The sequence below is a fragment of the Myotis myotis genome, unplaced genomic scaffold (genome assembly GCF_014108235.1).
Source record: "Myotis myotis isolate mMyoMyo1 unplaced genomic scaffold, mMyoMyo1.p scaffold_m19_p_7, whole genome shotgun sequence".
NCBI classification, from domain to species: Eukaryota; Metazoa; Chordata; class Mammalia; order Chiroptera; family Vespertilionidae; genus Myotis; species Myotis myotis.
Window position 1 is genome coordinate 78641895 of NW_023416379.1, and position 18364 is coordinate 78660258.

Here is an 18364-nt window from a genome sequence, read left to right on the forward strand (position 1 = left end):
GTGCCCACATCTAGGAACTGAAAGACCCAGAATTCAAATTTAGGCTCTTGGACTCCAGCATCCACCTTCTTCCCCACCACTCTCTATGGCACCACTCTCACAACGCGGCAATGGTATTTGGAAAGAATTTGTCCTCCAAGCCATGCTCACATGCTCTGACCCAGTCCTCAGAAGGGCATGTATAAGTAGTGGTGGGATAGAAAACCAGACTTTTCTAATCTTTTCTACTTTTGATAACTTTCCTCCATTTCCACTGGCACAGAAACTACTTTTCTGAGATTGAATGATATTCACACACTTGCTTGAATGAAGCGAGCAGTAGCTCTTCAATGTACCCTTTCAGTGTCTGTTTAGGGGCAGAAGATTTAGAGGAGGTGGGAACCTTTTGTTCAGCTGCGTGTGTAGCAGCTGAACAAGGTCAATGGCCACTCAGTTCAGAAGCCGCTGGTGCAGAGCTACAGACGTGAGAGCTCCCTGAGCCAGGAAGCCTTGGTTGACCAAGAACAGGAGCTGGGCAAGTGACTTAATGAATGCAAGGACGTGGAACAGCCTGTGTTGGGAGTTAGATATGTTGAGGGTTAGCCTTTTCAGTTTTAAGGTTACTCATCACGATGATAAGTATAATGTGCTGTAAGTACAGTATCTTTTTCACCAGGGGACTTTGGATATATTGATTATGTTCCCGCTACTTCAGATTTCATCACCTACCTAGTGGGGAAAATTGTTTCTATTCTACCCTTCCTCCACCCATTCCTCTTGTAAGTTAAATAAATCTATAAAATGACTAGAGTAACTTGAAACACACCTTTATCGGTAACTTTACTTGTTTGCTTTCCTTACCTCAGTGGCTGGGTCTTAGGGAGAGGGCAGGGATGCCCTGAAATCTACACCCTCCTGGAAACTGTCCACAAGGATGACTTTTATAATATCTCTAAGTGAACTGACTTCCCTTTCCAAATGATTCCTGGAATTTATTCTCATTTTCCTTTCTTAGAGTTTGATTCTGTTATAATATTTCAATTCCTTTTTCAGAAGGGTATTCTATTGTTACCGCCTTTGCTTGGTTTTAGATCTCATCTTGTTCATATTCTCTTTTGCTTCTCTTTCCATTTGAGCTTAACTTTTGTAGTATTTTGTTTTTTGGTTCCTTAAGAGGATTATTTCCTACCTTTATTTGTTTAACTTGTTGAAATTGTCAGTTACGTCCTGGGTATCCAGGGTAGAGCACTATAAACTTAGGATTTCTAGATTGGTCCATGAAAATTAAGTATCCAGCAATGTTTAATGTCCTAAAGTACATGAGAAAAATCTCTTCCTGTAAGATTTAAAGACAAAGCAAACTAACAATGGATGCAATTGTTATCCTAAATTAACCACAGTTGGTGCTGGATAAATATTTGCTACATTGACAGCTAGCTTAGGCTAAATATCACAGTATCGTTTTAAAGCACTTTTTAACTTTAGGAAATGCATAGGTCAGTGTGAACAGAAGTGGATAAGTTAAACATTCTAGAATAAAAAAAGAGATAAGATGCTAGGCTAGTGGCTTTATTGTTATTATTACTAAAGGCAGAAAAGTGGGTGAACTATGCAATAGGACAGAGAAACAATATACGTGAGGTCTTAGAAGTAGTGATGAAGTAGAACATGGAAAAGAACATGCTGGCCATTGTACCTGACAAACTCATGCCTTTTATAACGGGAAGAAATTAAACTGAGAACAATTATCAAAATCTGAATAGAAGAATAGGAGAGGTCTCATCATAGATTCCTTTGGGGGTGATTTTCTTTGTAATATTCAAAATCCTATGCTTTATAATTAGGAATAATGATCCTTGTTCTATTTCATTCTGTGGTGGAGGAAGGGCTCAAGGTCCCAGGGAATGGCCAGCGGAGAGCGTGGGTTTGGCCAAGGTCTCAAGGCTGCAGCCTTTAGCAGCACCGGGCCCTCCAGTGGTGGGGAGGTGCTGGCTCCCATGACATCTGATAAGGCAGAAAGGTAATTAACCAATAAGAGACAAGGTGTTACTGGAAAGTGGAGTTCGGGCACCTGATTACTAATTAATCAGGCGTGAGAGCACCTTGTAGATGCATTCACTATTTAATTATAGCAGCCTCTCTTGGCAAAGGAGCATATGTTCCCAGCTTAATCTACTGGTTTATACTGACATCAAATTGTCATTATCAGAAAGAATCAGGCCTTTTGATTATTTCCACTAATTTATTGAACACTTAAAATTAATGAACCTCAGGCCTTTTAAATGTACTCAGTTGGTTTGGAAGATGGGAGGGAAAAGGGGGGTGGGGTGGAGAAAAGCCTTCATTAAAAGGACAATTTGTTTGGATAAAGGTAAAGCAAATACATTTCATGGGTGATCTGAACTCTATTGCTGAAAATCATGAACTCTACAAGCTGAGCTTTCAAAATGACAGAGAGGAAATAGGGTATGAGGTGTGCCCTGCTGCCCAACATTGGCTTCCAAAGGACATATGGCTAAAGGTTTTTATAGCCTATTTATGTGTCAAATCTCTAGGAGACCTCACTGCAGTTAAGTTTAATGAAATAAAAGCAAAGAAAATCAAATGTTGGAAATCAATTGTTAGACTAACTAATAAGGATTTTTTTTTTTGAAAATTTCGTTATGTTGGGGAGAATATAGCACAAAGCTTCCTTTCTCACATGTGAATATCCTTCGTATTAAGACACTCTTTGCATCATATCCAAGTTGTGGCTTTTCTCTTCAGTTTCAGGTGAAGGTCAAGTCCAAGTGATTGTCCAGGTGAAGGAAGGTGTGCCCCCAACTATTTTAGGTGAGTATTAACCCACAAAGTAGAAGTGCCTGTCACATCACAATGTCCTCCAATAATAGTTCCACAAATTCTTCCTATCATATTGTTTGTAAAGAGGCAAGTATCAGTCCTAATGGTTTAATGCCTAACTGCTCTCTATTGTGTCAGCCCTATAGCTAAGATGTGTCTGTATGTTAAAGAAAGATATACGAAGGAACATTTTAAAACATTGGAAAGTAAGAATGAAAAGATGTAAATAAGCACATTTTATAAATTATGGACCAGATGTGCACACAGGAGTCCAGATCTGCAGATGGGCCATTAGGCCCCCAACAAATGGAAAGAAAAATTCAGGGTATCTCAAACCTTTAATTGTTCCCAGTAATTTCAGGAAATCAGGGTAAACAAACCATCCCCCAAAGTCAGATGGTTCTGTGAAATCTTTCTAACTCATAAAAGCCAAATTTTCAAAGATGAAATGACTCAGAAGCACCTTCTAATGTGTTTCATTGTTTGTTTTTGTTTATCCTGAGTCAGTTTACCTCTACATTGGCAGCAGGGAGAAATCCTTTCAAAGGCTGAGTTTTCCTTTGATTCCCAGTGGCATTTTTGTCATAGGTCAGAGCAGAACCCATGCTAATCAGAAAATGGTAATTCCTCCATTGAAATGAATAAATAATTGAAGTAAAACTATAAAGTAGAAGTACTGATGGTTGCTAATCCATGCTTATTGGACTAGAAGAAATGTGATTCTTTGTTTTCATAACTGTTTCTGCTCTGTCATAGCATTTTGATCTTTGTAGCCGATCTTCCTTCCTTCCTTTCTCTCCCTTTCCTCCTTCCTTCCTTCCTTCCTTCCTTCCTTCCTTCCTTCCTTCCTTCCTTCCTTCCTTCCTTCCTTCCTTCCTTCCTTCCTTCGTTTCTTTCCTTCTTTCTGCTCTTTTCTTTTCTTTTGAAATATCTAAGAGGCTTTATTCATTCTCATCATGAAGCAACTTCTTTTTCTATTTTTAAATTTTAAAAAATTAATCTTGCAATTATAGTTGATGTACAATATCATATTAGTTTCAGGTATACAGCATAGTGATGAGACATTTATATACCGTATGAAGTGATCCCCCCAATGAATCTGGTATCCATCTGGCACCATACATAGTTATTACATGATCACGGACTATACTCTCTATTTTGTACTTTACATCCCCATGATTATTTTCATAGCTGGCAATTTGTACCTCTTAGTCCCTTTCACCTTCTTCTATCATCTTCCTAACACCTCTTCCATTTGGCGACCATCAGTTTGTTCTCTGTATCTATGAGTTTGTTTCTGTTTTGTTTAGGTGGCTCATAAAAGCCTTAATAATTGAGTGCCTCTCATGTGAGGTACAAGAGGAGACAGCAATGGTCTTTGACTTTATGGGGTCTTATGGTCACTTGGGATGTCAATCAAATGGCTGACTAAATTTCCTTTAAAGTAACTGTTAGTAAGGGAAAGTATCTTACAGTTCTCTCTTCTCTGAAAGTTCTGTGTTCAGAATCCCCAAAAAGACATGAGATCAGTTAGGTCAGTCCCCACTTTGTAAAGAAGCTATTGGGGAAGCTCTTGTGCTAGGACCCTTCAGAGGATACTGAGCCATTTATGGTGGCCATTCCTGGTTCAACCAGCTGTAACCAGGGTGGCCACAGCACTTAGTATGAAGATTTCTGTATGAAGGACTCTTTGGAAGACACTGTGGGTGGCCAACATCCAGGGACTTTTCAGCAGGGTCAGTTTAACTGGGAGATGCTTCATTTGATTTCTCAATTACAACATGATGAATAAATAGAAAGCCAATGCTTTATGGAAGTGTAGACTTTTAATAAGGAAAGAAACATCATAGGCTGTCCTATCCAATTGCCTCATTTTATGAATGAGAGCATTCGAGCCTAGAGATTAAGGTTTACTTGGTCATATCAGTAGTGAGTGGTTAACCTGGATGAGAACTCAGTTTCCAGTTCATTCTAATGTTCTTCCTGCTTTACTATATACTTGCTAAAGTACTTAAACTCCCTTTTATGGCATATGTGAATTTATGAATTAGATCAGAACCAATTACATGTAGCCAGTTTTTCTAGCCTATAAATCTGGGACAGAAAACTACCCCAAAATGCAGGGAGTTACAGAGTTAGTACATTACCATCCTTTAGAAATAAATTCGGATATTAATGTGGTTCTCAGACATAGGCTGATTTCCACAGTTTAGGGTATATGCAGATGGAAAAATTTAAATAAATATGGGTGTATTTTGTGTAATGAATAGCTCTATGAAAAACAGTAAAATTATTGCAGTATCGAAAATTCTTTTTTTCCCCAGCAAACATTTATTTTTAAGCTTTTGTTTAATTTCAGACTTACAGAAAATTTGCAAGAGTAGTACAAAGAATTTCCATATACGTTTAACCTAATTTCCCCCAATATTAACGTTTTACCAATTAATATTATCGAAAATTCTTGATCAATACAAGAATGGAATAATTCATGGAGTTCTATCTATATGTTAACCTATTCAGAGATTTAATAGAGTTGTAATGTAGACGAAACATTTTGGGTTAAGGTTTCCTGCTGCAGAGAGCATCTTAACTCACTCATTTAACTAAAGGCTTATTCTGTGTACAAGATTGTGCTGGTCACTGTGGAAATCATAGACAGGAAACTAGAGACAGAAGTTAGGGGACATATGGGCCAGTTATGGGGAGAGCAGAGGAGGTGATGTGATGTAAATTGTTGTTTGAGTACTTAGTGGTTTGGGGTACAGATTTATGTGAATTTGGGTCAAGATGGTACCTAGTTTTCTGAATACCCCAGTGAAGGCCTTTCATGCTCCCCCAACACTGTGGCTTTATTGGTATCCTCTTAGTGTCCATGATGATTTATAAAAGATGGGAGGCAAGTGGATGGGTAAGTGAAGCAACCACTTTGATGGAAGATAAAAATATTTCTGAAGAGGCTTTTCCTCAACCGTGTTGTTTCTTTAATGGGCGCTAATTTCAAATGCTGTCCATAGTTATATGAGAACATTGAGATGATCAGATTTCTCTCCCTAAATTTGCCAACCCGTGTCCCAGAGATCTAAGTTTATTTCCTTTTCTCTGGTCTCTGAGAATCTGTCACCCTTTTCCTGTTTAAAGACAGCCCATCCCTTCCAGCACCTTCTGAACTTTGTGCCTTCAGGAAATAACTTTGTCTTGTGTAGTTAACCTGCCCTTCTTTACTGGCTCCTTCATGTATTGCTTCCCAATTAAAATAAAACAAAACAAAAAATGTATGAATACTTACCTAATCCTTCTCTAGTTGATATCTCGTCTTCAAACTTCTCTAAATACTAGTAGCTTCCTCTTTATGCAGAGCCATAAAAAGCTGGGGCAGATGAAGGGTTAAGGTAGAAAGGGCAATATATAGCTGAGATATGAGGTCGAACCACTCAAATTTTGGTTGTTGAGTGACGGATCTGTAGAGGAAAGCAGGGTGAGGCTTCATTCTAAATGGTGGTCCTGACCAAAATTTATGGACTCCAGTTTCAAGGTAAGTCTAACTTATCTAAAGGTTGGGAAGACAGAACAGAGGCTGAGAGTCTCAAAGTTTAAAGGTTCCTCAGTAAGCTCTGTGGATATTCTGACCCAGTGTCTTCTTTGCTTTTCTCTCCACTGCGTCCCTCAATCCACTGTAATCCACAGTGGTTTTCCCCCTTGAGAACTTCTCCACTGGGACTGCTCTCATCCTGATCACTCATGCCCTGGTCGCCTAGTTCAATAGCCACTTCTTGTTCGTTCCTTCTCTCATCAGAAATTTGCTATTAACAAGGTCACATTTTCCCCTTTGGACATTTATTTCATACGTTTCCAAGAAATTCTCTCCTGGTTCTCCCTGAATACCTCTGACTGCTTCTTCTTTCACTGTCAGAGGCTCTTTTTCTCTCCTCACTTTTCTATATTAAATAATAGTCATGTAGAAGCTAGGTAGTAACTGTATGGGCATCTAATAACCACGCAGGAGGATAAGATGTTTCCTTTTCCATTCACTGTATAGATTGTATAGAATAATCAAATTCCTTCATAATAACATCCCTTGGGACAGCTACCTTAAGATTTATTTTGTTCAATTAAAGACATTTTTAGCCTTTGTATAAATGAGAGTGAAGATGACTAAAGGGAAGAATGTTTGTTTCCCACATCTGCAATATAAAATTGAAGTAATTATGGGTTTCTGAGGTTTGGCATAGGGTTTTGAAGAACCTAGTCATTGCCTGTTTAAAATATCACTGGAAATAAGGCTTCAGGACATCTTTTTCTCTGGTGCTTGTGGTTCTAGTTAGTGGCCATTTCAACAAATGTTCCCACCCTATCCCCACTTGAATATTTAGGGTGTAGTATTGGAAAGGAGTAAATATTGGGAGGAAACTTAGGAAGGTATTACAGTATTAGTTTTTATAAAATATAGAGAAAGCCTCTTCTGAGTGAGGCTTGTTTCTAGACATTGACTGATTCTCATGATATGGGATATGTTTTATGCTAATTAAATTGACATCTATTATCTGTCTGTCTACCTACCTACCTATCTACCTACCTACCTACCTACCTACCTGCCTACCTCTATATCTATCCATCCTTTGTAATTATCCTGGGACCCTAAGTAGACCATGTCACCCTGGGGAGTTGGGTTCAGGTAGACAAAACAATTGGGTGTTCCCTATGGTTCTGGCCATAGGCTTTTCTCTTTTCATACCACAGACTCTGGAACTATCACAAATATCCTCAGTTTCAAATACGGCCTCTTGGGCTGATAACATCAAAATCCATCTCTCTGACTCAGAGCCTTTTTCCATCCTTCAGATTCATATCCATTCCCTGCTTGCTGTATATTTTCACCTGGAGGCCTCACAGGCACCCCAAACTCCATATGGCCGAAAGAGAATTCATTAATACATATCCTAATGGGTATCTCTATCTCTGCCCGTCAGCACCCATGATGGAAATACAGAGGCTTCTCCATCTTTGTTACTCTTCACATATTCATCTCTGATTGTTTTTGCACCTCATTTGCCTCCTTACAAACTGCCCATAGTTCTTCCACTTGATCTTTTATTCCTTCCCATTGCTCGTGCTCATTCCTCTGTCTAGAGTGCAGATTCTCACCACATACCCTCAGCACATCTCACTCCCCCTTTACCTTTATAGCTCCTGAGCCTTTCAAATGCAGCCCAGATCTTCCCCCCTAGGAAGCCTGCCCTGGCAAGGTCTCATTTCCTCCCTTGCTCTGGTACCATTAAAGAGAAATCCCTTCAGAGCTCTATCCTCCCAATATTTACTTATACAACTTACATATGCTATTAGCTCCTTGGGGCAAAGTGTGGTGTAGTATTTCTTTTTGTATTCCTACATTTTTAAGGCAATTCTGTAGAGAAGACATTGATTATTTATGGTTATGAACTTAGCAAGTAATGAATGAGATCTGCCCCTCCCACCAATCATGTGAGATCCCCCATCATATGAATTCTTGAAACTCCCAGGAAATTTTTCTAGCGTGAGAAGAAACTATTTTTCGTAGAACAAATGTATTCCCTCTATAATACTTAATTTCATTTGTGGTTTAATTTGAACTACTTAAAATATTACTGAATAAAAGAAGATCTGTGCTGGAAGAAGAATGTTTAGTCATCTGTGAATCTTTTCATCCTTTTCTGAGACAATTTCTCTGCCCCATGACTGTAGCAGAGATCATATTCCAGTAAAGAACATGTGGGTACAATTCAGCATGGTGTGCGTGATGTGATGCTGGGCAATCCTCATTGGAAATCAGTCGATTTATGTTTCAGTTCCCTGATGAAGAGGCCAGTAGGAGGGTGGAAAAGAAAATGCTGGTTGATCATCAGTGGTAGAATCAATAAAAACCATTTGGAACATAGGAACTGTATGTAAATTATTGCAATGAGTGGTGTCCAAATTATTATCCTGCTTTTAATATCCATTAAGAGCTATGAGAAGATCATACCTTTTGATTCAGTGATTCTATTTTAAGAAGAAATCAGTTTAAATACCAAATATTAGAAATTAAGTAAATTATGGACTTTTCATATAGAATACTAGAGGCCCAGTGCACACGGGTAGGGTCACCAGGCCTGGCCAGCGGTCAGGGCCAGTCAGGGCCTTCCAGCTACTGGCTGACGCCTCCCTTCATTCTGTGCTGCCCCCTGGTGGTCAGCACACTTTATAGTGAGCAATCAAACTCCTGGTCTCCTGGTTGAACTCCCGAGGGGACACTTTGCATATTAGCCTTTTATATATATAGACTAGAGGCCAGGTACACAAAAATTTGTGCACTCGGCGGGGGGGAAGGGGGGGTGTCCCTCAGCCCGGCTTGTGCCCTCTCGCAGTCTGGGACCCCTCGGGGGAAGACCACCTGCTGGCTTAGGCCTGCTTCCCGGGGGATTGGGCCTAAGCTGGCAGTTAAACATCCCTCTGGCAGCCCTGGAGCCCTCGGGGGATGTCCACTTTGCCAGCGGGGAGCAGGCCTAAGCTGCAGTTGGATATTCTTAGCGCTGCTGAGGAGGTGGGAGAGGCTACCACCACCACCGCTGTACTGGCAGCCATCAGCCTGGCTTGTGGCTGAGCAGAGCTCCCCCTGTGGGAGCGCACTGACCACCAGGGGGCAGCTCCTACATTGAGCGTCTGCCCCCTGGTGATCAATGTGTGTCATAGTGACCAGTCATTCCCAGTCATTCTGCTGTTAGGGTCAATTTGCATATTACCCCTTTATTATATAGGATAGAGGCCTGGTGCATGGATGGGGGCAGGCTGGTTTGCCCTGAAGGGTGTCCCGGATCAGGGTGCGGGTCCCCGCTGGGGTGCTTGGCCAGCCTGGGTGAGGGGCTGATGGCTGTTTACAGGCTGGCCACAGCCCCTTCAGGGTAGGGGTCCCTGCTGGGGTCCCTAGCCAGCCTGGGTGAGGGGCTGATGGCTGTTTGCAGGCTGGCCAAGCCCCCCAGTGGGGACCCTCACCCCATGAGGGTGTGGCCATCCTGGGTGAAGGGCTGATGGCTGTTTGCAGGCTGGCCACGGCCCCCAGCCACCCAAGCTTCCAGTGGAGGCTGGCTGGAAGCAGGTATCTGGGATTTATTTGTCTTCTATAATTGAAACTTTGTTGCCTTGAGCGGAGATCACAGCCTGCCAGGGCAGGCGGGAAGCTTGGCTTCCTCCATTGCCAGGGCAACCAAGCCTCCTGCTTGCTCCAGCTCCATGGCTGCCGGCAGCCATCTTGCTGGGGTTAATTTGCATATAGTCACTCTGATTGGCTGGTGGACGTGGCTTGGGTGTAGAGGAGGTGCGGTCAATTTGCATGTTTCTCTTTTATTAGATTAGATAGCCATTATATTTACAAGGAGTTATAATGACACGAGAAAATGCATATGAAAAATTACTAAGCTAAATAAAGAATAGGTTATAAGGTTACATATATAATATAATCTCAATTATATAAAAATGCTGAGCAATTCTGGAAGGAAATACAAATAAAAGATTAATGGTGTTATCTCTAGGTAGTGAGATTATAGGCAATTATTATTTTTTGATTTTTCTTTCTATATTTGCCTTTTTCAATTGTTTTATGATAAGCTCATATAATAATTATAATAAGGCAAAAACACAATCATTTAATAACAAAAGTAAATTATATTTTGCCTAGAAGTGGAGATAATCAATGGAGTGAATAATTACTTGCTTTGTATCTGATAAAAGTTTTGTTGGAAGTTTATAAAATTTTAAAAAGCAGCCACTTCTGGAGGTGAAAATATCACCAGCATTCTAAAATAATAATAGAATTTGCAAGTTATCATAGTGAATCAGATTTTCAGTTACTCTTTACTACTTCCCTCTTGTTTTCTAGCTACTACCTCTGTGCCTGAATCCACTTTAAAATGGTCCCTCCCTGAATCATGGATAGGCGTTGAAGAGGGCTGGGGAGGACACAACGATACCATCCCAGGCCCTGGGGATGACGTCCTGATTTTACCAAGTGAGTAAAAACAATTCTTGAATTAATCACTGACAGACTGAACCAGGCCAGTCTAGTTGGGGATTATCTGCCATTTAAGTTTATTGTACTACACAGTAGAGAATGTGGAAATAAGTAGGCACTTATAAGTGAAATCTGGAAAAAATAGCTCAGCCATCCTTCATTAAAGGTAGAATAAGTAGTCACAATGCCAAGAGGACTTAAAATTATGGACTAACTAGATAATTTTTTTATGTGTTATAGAACAGATTTACACCTTATGTTTGAAAGGCAGAGTACATGGAAATAAACAATTTTTAAAATGGCTTTTAATCTTTTGGTTGTGTGAAGTTTTTACAGATAGGACTGAGAAAAAAATGATAAATAAGCCCTTCTGTTGCCATGATTTTCCAAAGATGCTAGAAAAGGAACAGGCTAATAAAAAAGAAAAACAAAATATGTATCATCTATCTATCCATCTGTCTATCTAGAACTCCCTCCCTGTGTACTAACAGATAGGAGAAAGATGATTCCTCAGATATACTGAAACACATATCACACTTAAAAAATTCATTTTTTCTATATAGGTAGTTTTTGAAACTCCCAGAAAGTCTCTCCAGCCTGAGAAGAAAATATTTTTAATAGAACAAATATATTTCCCCTAAAAGACCTAACTACATTTATGGTTTGAACTTAAGTAAATACTGCATAAAAGAAGATTGGTACTGGAAGGTGAACATCTGGTCATCTGTGAAGTAATAATGCTAATATTAAGCATTTGTTGACAACTAACGACATGGAATTATTCTCCATATATTAACTAATTTAATCCCCATAATAACTCTGTGATATGAGTGATATTATTAACCCTATTCTTACTGACAGAGAAACAGAGGCCAGGGCAGTTAAGAAATTGCTCAGGGTCACAGTTTGAGGTTCAGCAAAGTCAGAATTTTAACCCAGACTGTCTTACTCCGAGTCCATATTCTTAGCCAATCAAGTGCATTCTTTTTCTAAAAAGTCTAAGAGTATGGGTGGTAAGGGCCTGGGGAAGAGGGGACAGGAGTGGGCTGGAAGAGGTTTAATGGGGAGAAAGGAGGGACTTATGTAATACTTTCAACAATAAAGATTAAAAAAATAAAATATAAAGTCTAAGAGTAAACAAAAGAGAGTAGTTTTGTTGTTTGTTTTATTGATGACAAAAAATGAAGGCAGAAAAAAAATAGAGTAAAATACAATTAAAAAGAGAGAGAAAAACAACAACAAAATATACTATCTTCTGGGTAGTGGTGGTGTGCCTGTAATTGCATAGGGAGTTGGGCTGGAGGGAGTGGGCTGATCAATAGGAACTTGAATTATCATTATTATTATCCAACTCCCCTATCTTCCACTTCTCTCCATGGAGGATGTAACTTTTTGAGTAAACAAGCTCATGAGTCATTCCTATACGAAAAGAAAAAATCTGTTCTGTCTCAGCCATCTCTTTGATGAATCTGGCCAGCGGATTGGCCCTGGGCTATGGTTTTTCCCACTGAGCAAGCTGTTTCTCCCACCCTGTGCGGAAGCAAGAGAAGCTTTTGAAGGTTGCCAAGCTTTTAATATCCTTTGGGACCTTTATGCTGAGTGAGGAGCAATCTTAGCTATCTTGCTTGGCATTGCAGTTGACTGTATCCATGTGTGTCCTGGCCGCCTAGAACCTCTGGCATTCTCCAGCATCCTCATTCTTTTGTTCATGGTCAGCTAATGAGATGGACCTGAATTCTCCGTAAGATTGCTTTTAAATAGCACAAATCAGTGCTTTGGAAAAGGTGGGTGGCGGCATAGTCATTGGATGCATAGAGTATCTTTTGTCCTTTAGTATTATTGTGAGAACCAGAGGAGTTAAGACTTTTAAAACATGTAGTTATTGTTTATTATTTGTACTTTTCAAATGTAAAGATAAGCAAATGAAAACTGATACGTAATACATAATAACGGAAGTCCTTACTCTGTTCCTGTTGCCCCTTTCTTCTAAAAAGCCCTCTTTGAACTCCAGCAAATCATCTTTTAGTGGCCAGCATTTTAATTCATTGTTCCGTTCAGTTTTGAGCCTTACATAGGAGCTGTTCTGGCTAATTTTTCTCTGCTTATTTTTGGCAAACCTTGGCCTTCTGACCTCTGATGGAACTTTGGGTTTAATTTACCTCCTCTTTCTATTTGTGGTGTGTATTCTTAACCTTTTCCTGGCTCTCCTGTTTCTTTCATTCCTAGTCTTCTTTGAATCAAGTACAATTTATTCACCCAAGTCTGGCACAAAATAGGCAGTCAATAAGTATTGCTTGAATAAAGTGCACACGTCAATGTTGTCATCCATAATTTAATACCAGAAATAAATCTTTGAGTTTGACATAGTATACCTATACAGTTTTACAGGTCTGTGGAAAATAGTGTCTTCTCCTTTGAACAGATTCCTAATAACTAAGATTTTTACCGTGACGATAAACTGCCACTATAACTCGAGTGCTTGATGTGTGCCACACACTGTGCTGTGTGATCCGCATATATTTCCTCAATTAAGTCTCACAACTACTTTATTCGAGGATGCTGTTTTTACCCTCCTTTGATAGATGAGAAATCTGGGACACAGAGAGATTAAGTAACTTGTGCAAGTTTCATCCAGCTATTCAGTAAAGAGGCTGGGGCAGGAAATCAGACACTTTGATTCCAATGCCCTATCTCTTTATCATATCATTTTTAAAAACTCCACATCCCCGCTTGCTATGCTTTAGTCACATCAGACTACGTTTTTTACTGAATTCATATTTCTCTGCTGGCTGCTCACATTGTTCCCTTCATGCGGAATTAAACCGAAGAGAACTTTATTATTTACTCTACTCGAGGAATTCAATCTTACCACATCCCCGGTAGGTGCACAATCCATAAGAAAACTGGAGAAACTTCCGAAAGAAGCATCTGGTAGTAAATGTAGCTGTAATTCAAGGTCACACTCCTTTCCAATTCAGTTTAACCAACATTCACTGAGCACTCACGGTGTTCAAGGCACTGGACCAGGTGCTCTTGATCTGAGGCTCCAAAGGCAAATCAGATACAGCCATGACCTCAAAGCAGCGAGTGACCTCAGCTGGGTTAATAAGACACATGATACATAACAATATAGCAAATAGCTGCAATCAAAGCAGACGTGTTTAGAACCATAGTCGTGGTGGAAGAGAGGCATTTGAAGTGGCCCTTGGAAGATGGGATAACGGTCTGAGGGACAGTCTGAGACACTAGGGCAGCGGTTCTCAACCTTCTGGCCCTTTAAATACAGTTCCTCATGTTGTGACCCAACCATAAAATTATTTTCGTTGCTACTTCATCACTGTAATGTTGCTACTGTTATGAATCGTAATGTAAATATCTGATATGCAGGATGGTCTTAGGCGACCCCTGTGAAAGGGTCATTCGACCGCCAAAGGGGTCACGACCCATAGGTTGAGAACCACTGCACCAGGTCATATTGGGGAGGTAGCGAGGCTTCAGGAGACAAGGAGGGCTGTCCACGAGGATAAACCTGGGTCTACATTTGGATTCTGACATTTACCAACGGTGTGATATTGGATAAATTTTAAACCTTTCTGACCTTCATCTATAACATGAGGGCCATAATTAACACATCATAACGTTGAGCAGGGTATTGGCAATAATGGAATTATGGATGAAAGCTGTGATTTTTAATGTATCAGGGGCTCCTTTCCTTCATTTTTTCCATCTGGCTGCCCCTCTTGGCCTCTGCTATTAGCGACACTTCGTATTTGCTTTCCAATGGCTTATTATTTAATTTTCACAATATCTTTGGGAGCTAAATAGGTAATAACTATTATTACAGTAAAAACCCATTTTTACATAATATGATTTTAATGGAACTGCTGATTTTATAAAATGAAAGTGACTGGTAAAGAAGATTTAAGTGATACTTTTGAACCCCTAATATAATTTTATGGTGTTTTGTGTATTTTAATTCATTAATAAAGAAAATGGGTAGAACATTCCCCATCATTATTCAAATAGAATAGCATAATTTTTTTCAATAAAATTCTTAGGGTGAATTGCCTGTTTCCACTCTCTGGGAAATCTATTTTATGGAATGATCTCAGACCTATCCTATTTCATAAAAATAGGACTTTACTGTACTAATAAAAGATATCACTGTCTTAAGTATGGCACCATTTTCCTTTGAAGCATTCTGTCTTTATAGACATTGGATTTAAAAAATATAATCGGCCAGAGAGATAATGGGGGGAAAAGGGGACATATGTAATACTTTAAACAATAAAGAATTTATATATGTATATAACATCAATGATAGAAACATCAATGATGAGAGAGAATCATTGATTGGATGCCTCCTACACGCCCCTCACTGGGGATCGAGCTCGCAACCCGAGCATGTGCATTGACCGGGAATTGAACTGTGACCTCCTGGTTCATGGGTTGACACTCAACCACTGGACCACACCAGCCAGGCAGACACTGGATTTTGAAAGAGCTGTAAATTCTTCTCAGTGGTATTATATGGAGTAAGCTGAGGTAACCAGGAAGAATTTGCTCCCGTATTTTAGTTTATGATAACAGCTTCATACAAACAAGTGTGTCTGATTGTCTTTCCCTCCTAAATATTGGAAGGATTGGTCTAAATGCATCCTAGTCATCTTACAAAACCAAAACAAAATTTGCAAATTTGAAAGCCTCCAACCTTCACAAGAATAGCTAGCTGGTCAATGGGTAAAATGATCCTGCTAGCGTATACTTTCAGTTTTATCCTGAGCTGATCTAACAGGATCTGCGTAAGATCCCTCCCTACCCCCATGCTCTCTCTCAGAGAGTTGCAGCCACAACAGAATGACACCCTTTTCACACAGGGCAGACTTAATGAAAGGAAAATGTGTTATAATTTCAAATGATCGGATTCTATTTTGAAGGGTACAGATATGATATCATATAGCCTCCAGCATATATGTGTGTATGTGTGTTAGAATTCCCTGTGTTCCTTTTTAAAAAAATTACTTTGAACTGTCCTTATTTGAAAATGAATGAGAGAGTCCTGTTTTTCTTTTATAATAGTTCTTCTGTTTGTTCTGATTTTCAATACTCGGGTACTTTAAATAGCAAAGAGGTTCATCAAAGTCATGTGATGTTCAAAGATGGCAATATTTAACGCATTTCCTTGTGAAGTCGCGAGGCATTAAGGTTGGTGATATAAGGTAAGATGATCATCAATCAGGAAGTAATTTTTTGGGGAAGGAATTTCTACAGATATATAGCAGTATTAGCTTGATTTAATTTTTTTAATAGCCGGAGATTATAACTAATTTAGGGTAAGATACACATAATGCACAAATTTAGGTCTGCAACATCAACTAGAAACCAATTATTATAAATATTAGTGTTCTCTCTGTATCTTAAGTAGTTTTCAAAAATTCTGGTCATACAAACCATCACCCCATTTATTCTGATTCACTATTAAGTGAGATGGGGGAGACATTTAAGCTTGAGTTACTAGGGTCCTTTGTATGATGCGTGATATCAGAATGGTACTGTTGGTCGGTGTGTTCTGGAAATCTGTCACTACTTAACAAACTGCCTAGAAACTTAACAGTTTGTAACATACAAATATTTTATTTTGTTCACAATTTTGTGGGATTGGGCTAGGCTGGGACATTCTTATTGAGATCCTCCATGAATTGCAGTCCAGGAGACTTGGGTGGAAGCTGCATGCCTTCTGGGCCAGCTTAGTTGCATCAGAATATCATAACCATCACATTCTCTTGGTCAAGCAAGGCACTAAAGCCAGCTCAGATACAAAGGAGGAAAATTAGGCTTCCACTCTCAATGGGAAGAACAGCAAAGAACTTGCAGCTGTCTTTAATCTACCACTACGCATGTGTTTATGTGTGTGAGTGTGTGTGCACACATGTAATTAAGAGCAGATGTACTTGACAATTCAAAAGGTTTGAGTGTTTCAGGGTTTCCTAAATTTGTTCTGTCTTCCCTCTCTGGGAAGGCATTAGATTCTATTGACTTACAAGAGTCAGAAATTGAAGAACACCAGGAGACAGACTGGGCAAAGGATTTTAGTTTCTTTATTCTTTAATACCTGTAATGCTTGGTGTTATTGTATTGCCTCTTAACTGCCTGAAAATGGGATTCTTAAACCCTCCAAACATAATTAAGCCCCCAGTCTGGGATTGCTCACTCTGAAATGGGGTAGATGACACTGTTTGGGCTGCAACCTGTGCCCAAATCTCTCCATCTGTGACCAGAAGAAGCCTGATAGGGGAGAAAAGAGTCTGGTGGGGGAAGGGGAGGAATGGAGCACAAATATTTAGAGCAATTTTGTTTCTTTTGGGGGACAATAGTCAATATTTTCTTTAATGTTATTTAGGATATAAATGGGAAAGTTTTTTTTTTAAAGTGTTTATAGGGAAGAGCAGACAAATATGATTAAGAGATACTTTTGACACAGAAACTTTAACCAGCATTATTATCAAATAAAAATAAACAAATAAAAAGAAAATCTGAAACCAAAGATCAAAGGATATTTAGATACTGTGTAAATCTCCTCCCTTTTAGGCAGTTTCTTAGAGGGAAAACAGACCTCTGTGAACTTTGTCTAATGGTAAGGGGTGTTAAGGCCATGTCCTTCCCACAAGAAGGAAAAACCAGGCTCCCAGGCACCATGGAGCAGGTACTTCTACAGACTGCAAATATACAGGGAGCTTATTATACTAGTATAAAGCTAGCTAAGTGTAAAATCCTTTGCAATGTGGAGTCCTTTGATGAACTGAATAATCACCTAGTAATTTGTTTTATTTTGGGGTGTTTTTACATACATATATTTATGTAAATAATAGATACACAGCTGCTAGGGAACCTACTGGCTATCTAGTCCAACTAGCATGAACTAAGGTAATGCAAGTGTTTTTAGAAAATGTAAAATGCTATGAAATGCATTAACATGATTGCCCATATATTTGCCATGTTTTGTACCATGAACAAGAGCAAAATTTGTCTCCTTGTTTTCAACCCAAGATTGCCTCTTAAAATATATAAGAAGGAATATTGTTTCTTTATTTGTTGTTTTAGATTTATGTCCCTGAAATAGAATTACATCTGTGAGGGACACTTGGAGACTGGGGAGGTCCTTCTAGTTGCAATGACAATGACTCAAGTGGCTTCTTATAAATTAATAGCAGTATGACCCTAACCACTGACCAAACCACTGACCAAGGCTTGTGACAGAATTCCCTTGCCAGGGTGGGTAACCAGGAATTTGAATCTCGAATATATATATATATATATATATATATATATATATATATATATCTCCCATAAAATTGTTTCAGTTAAAATAATAGCAGAGATTTTTATTTTCTATAAATGACAAAAGGAACATAATTTAAAAACATATTAAAATAGGTTATACCCTTTCTCAAATCTCAATTTGTCACTCTGCTTGTCTCAATCATGGTGTTTGTTGTTTGTTTCTGGGCTAATTAGAACTCACTT

The 18364-nt window shown here is 39.2% G+C and overlaps 1 protein-coding gene across 4 annotated transcripts in view; it reads left to right on the plus strand.

Moving 5' to 3' along the window:
• PKHD1 (PKHD1 ciliary IPT domain containing fibrocystin/polyductin) overlaps positions 1 to 18364 on the plus strand; it is a 401585-nt gene that overhangs the window by 220225 nt on the left and 162996 nt on the right. For all 4 annotated transcript variants that reach the window (XM_036317771.1, XM_036317772.1, XM_036317773.1 and 1 more), the window contains 2 exons: positions 2746 to 2811; positions 10709 to 10837. In XM_036317771.1, the coding sequence (XP_036173664.1) occupies positions 2746 to 2811; positions 10709 to 10837 (195 nt within the window). The remainder of the gene's footprint in view (positions 1 to 2745; positions 2812 to 10708; positions 10838 to 18364) is intronic.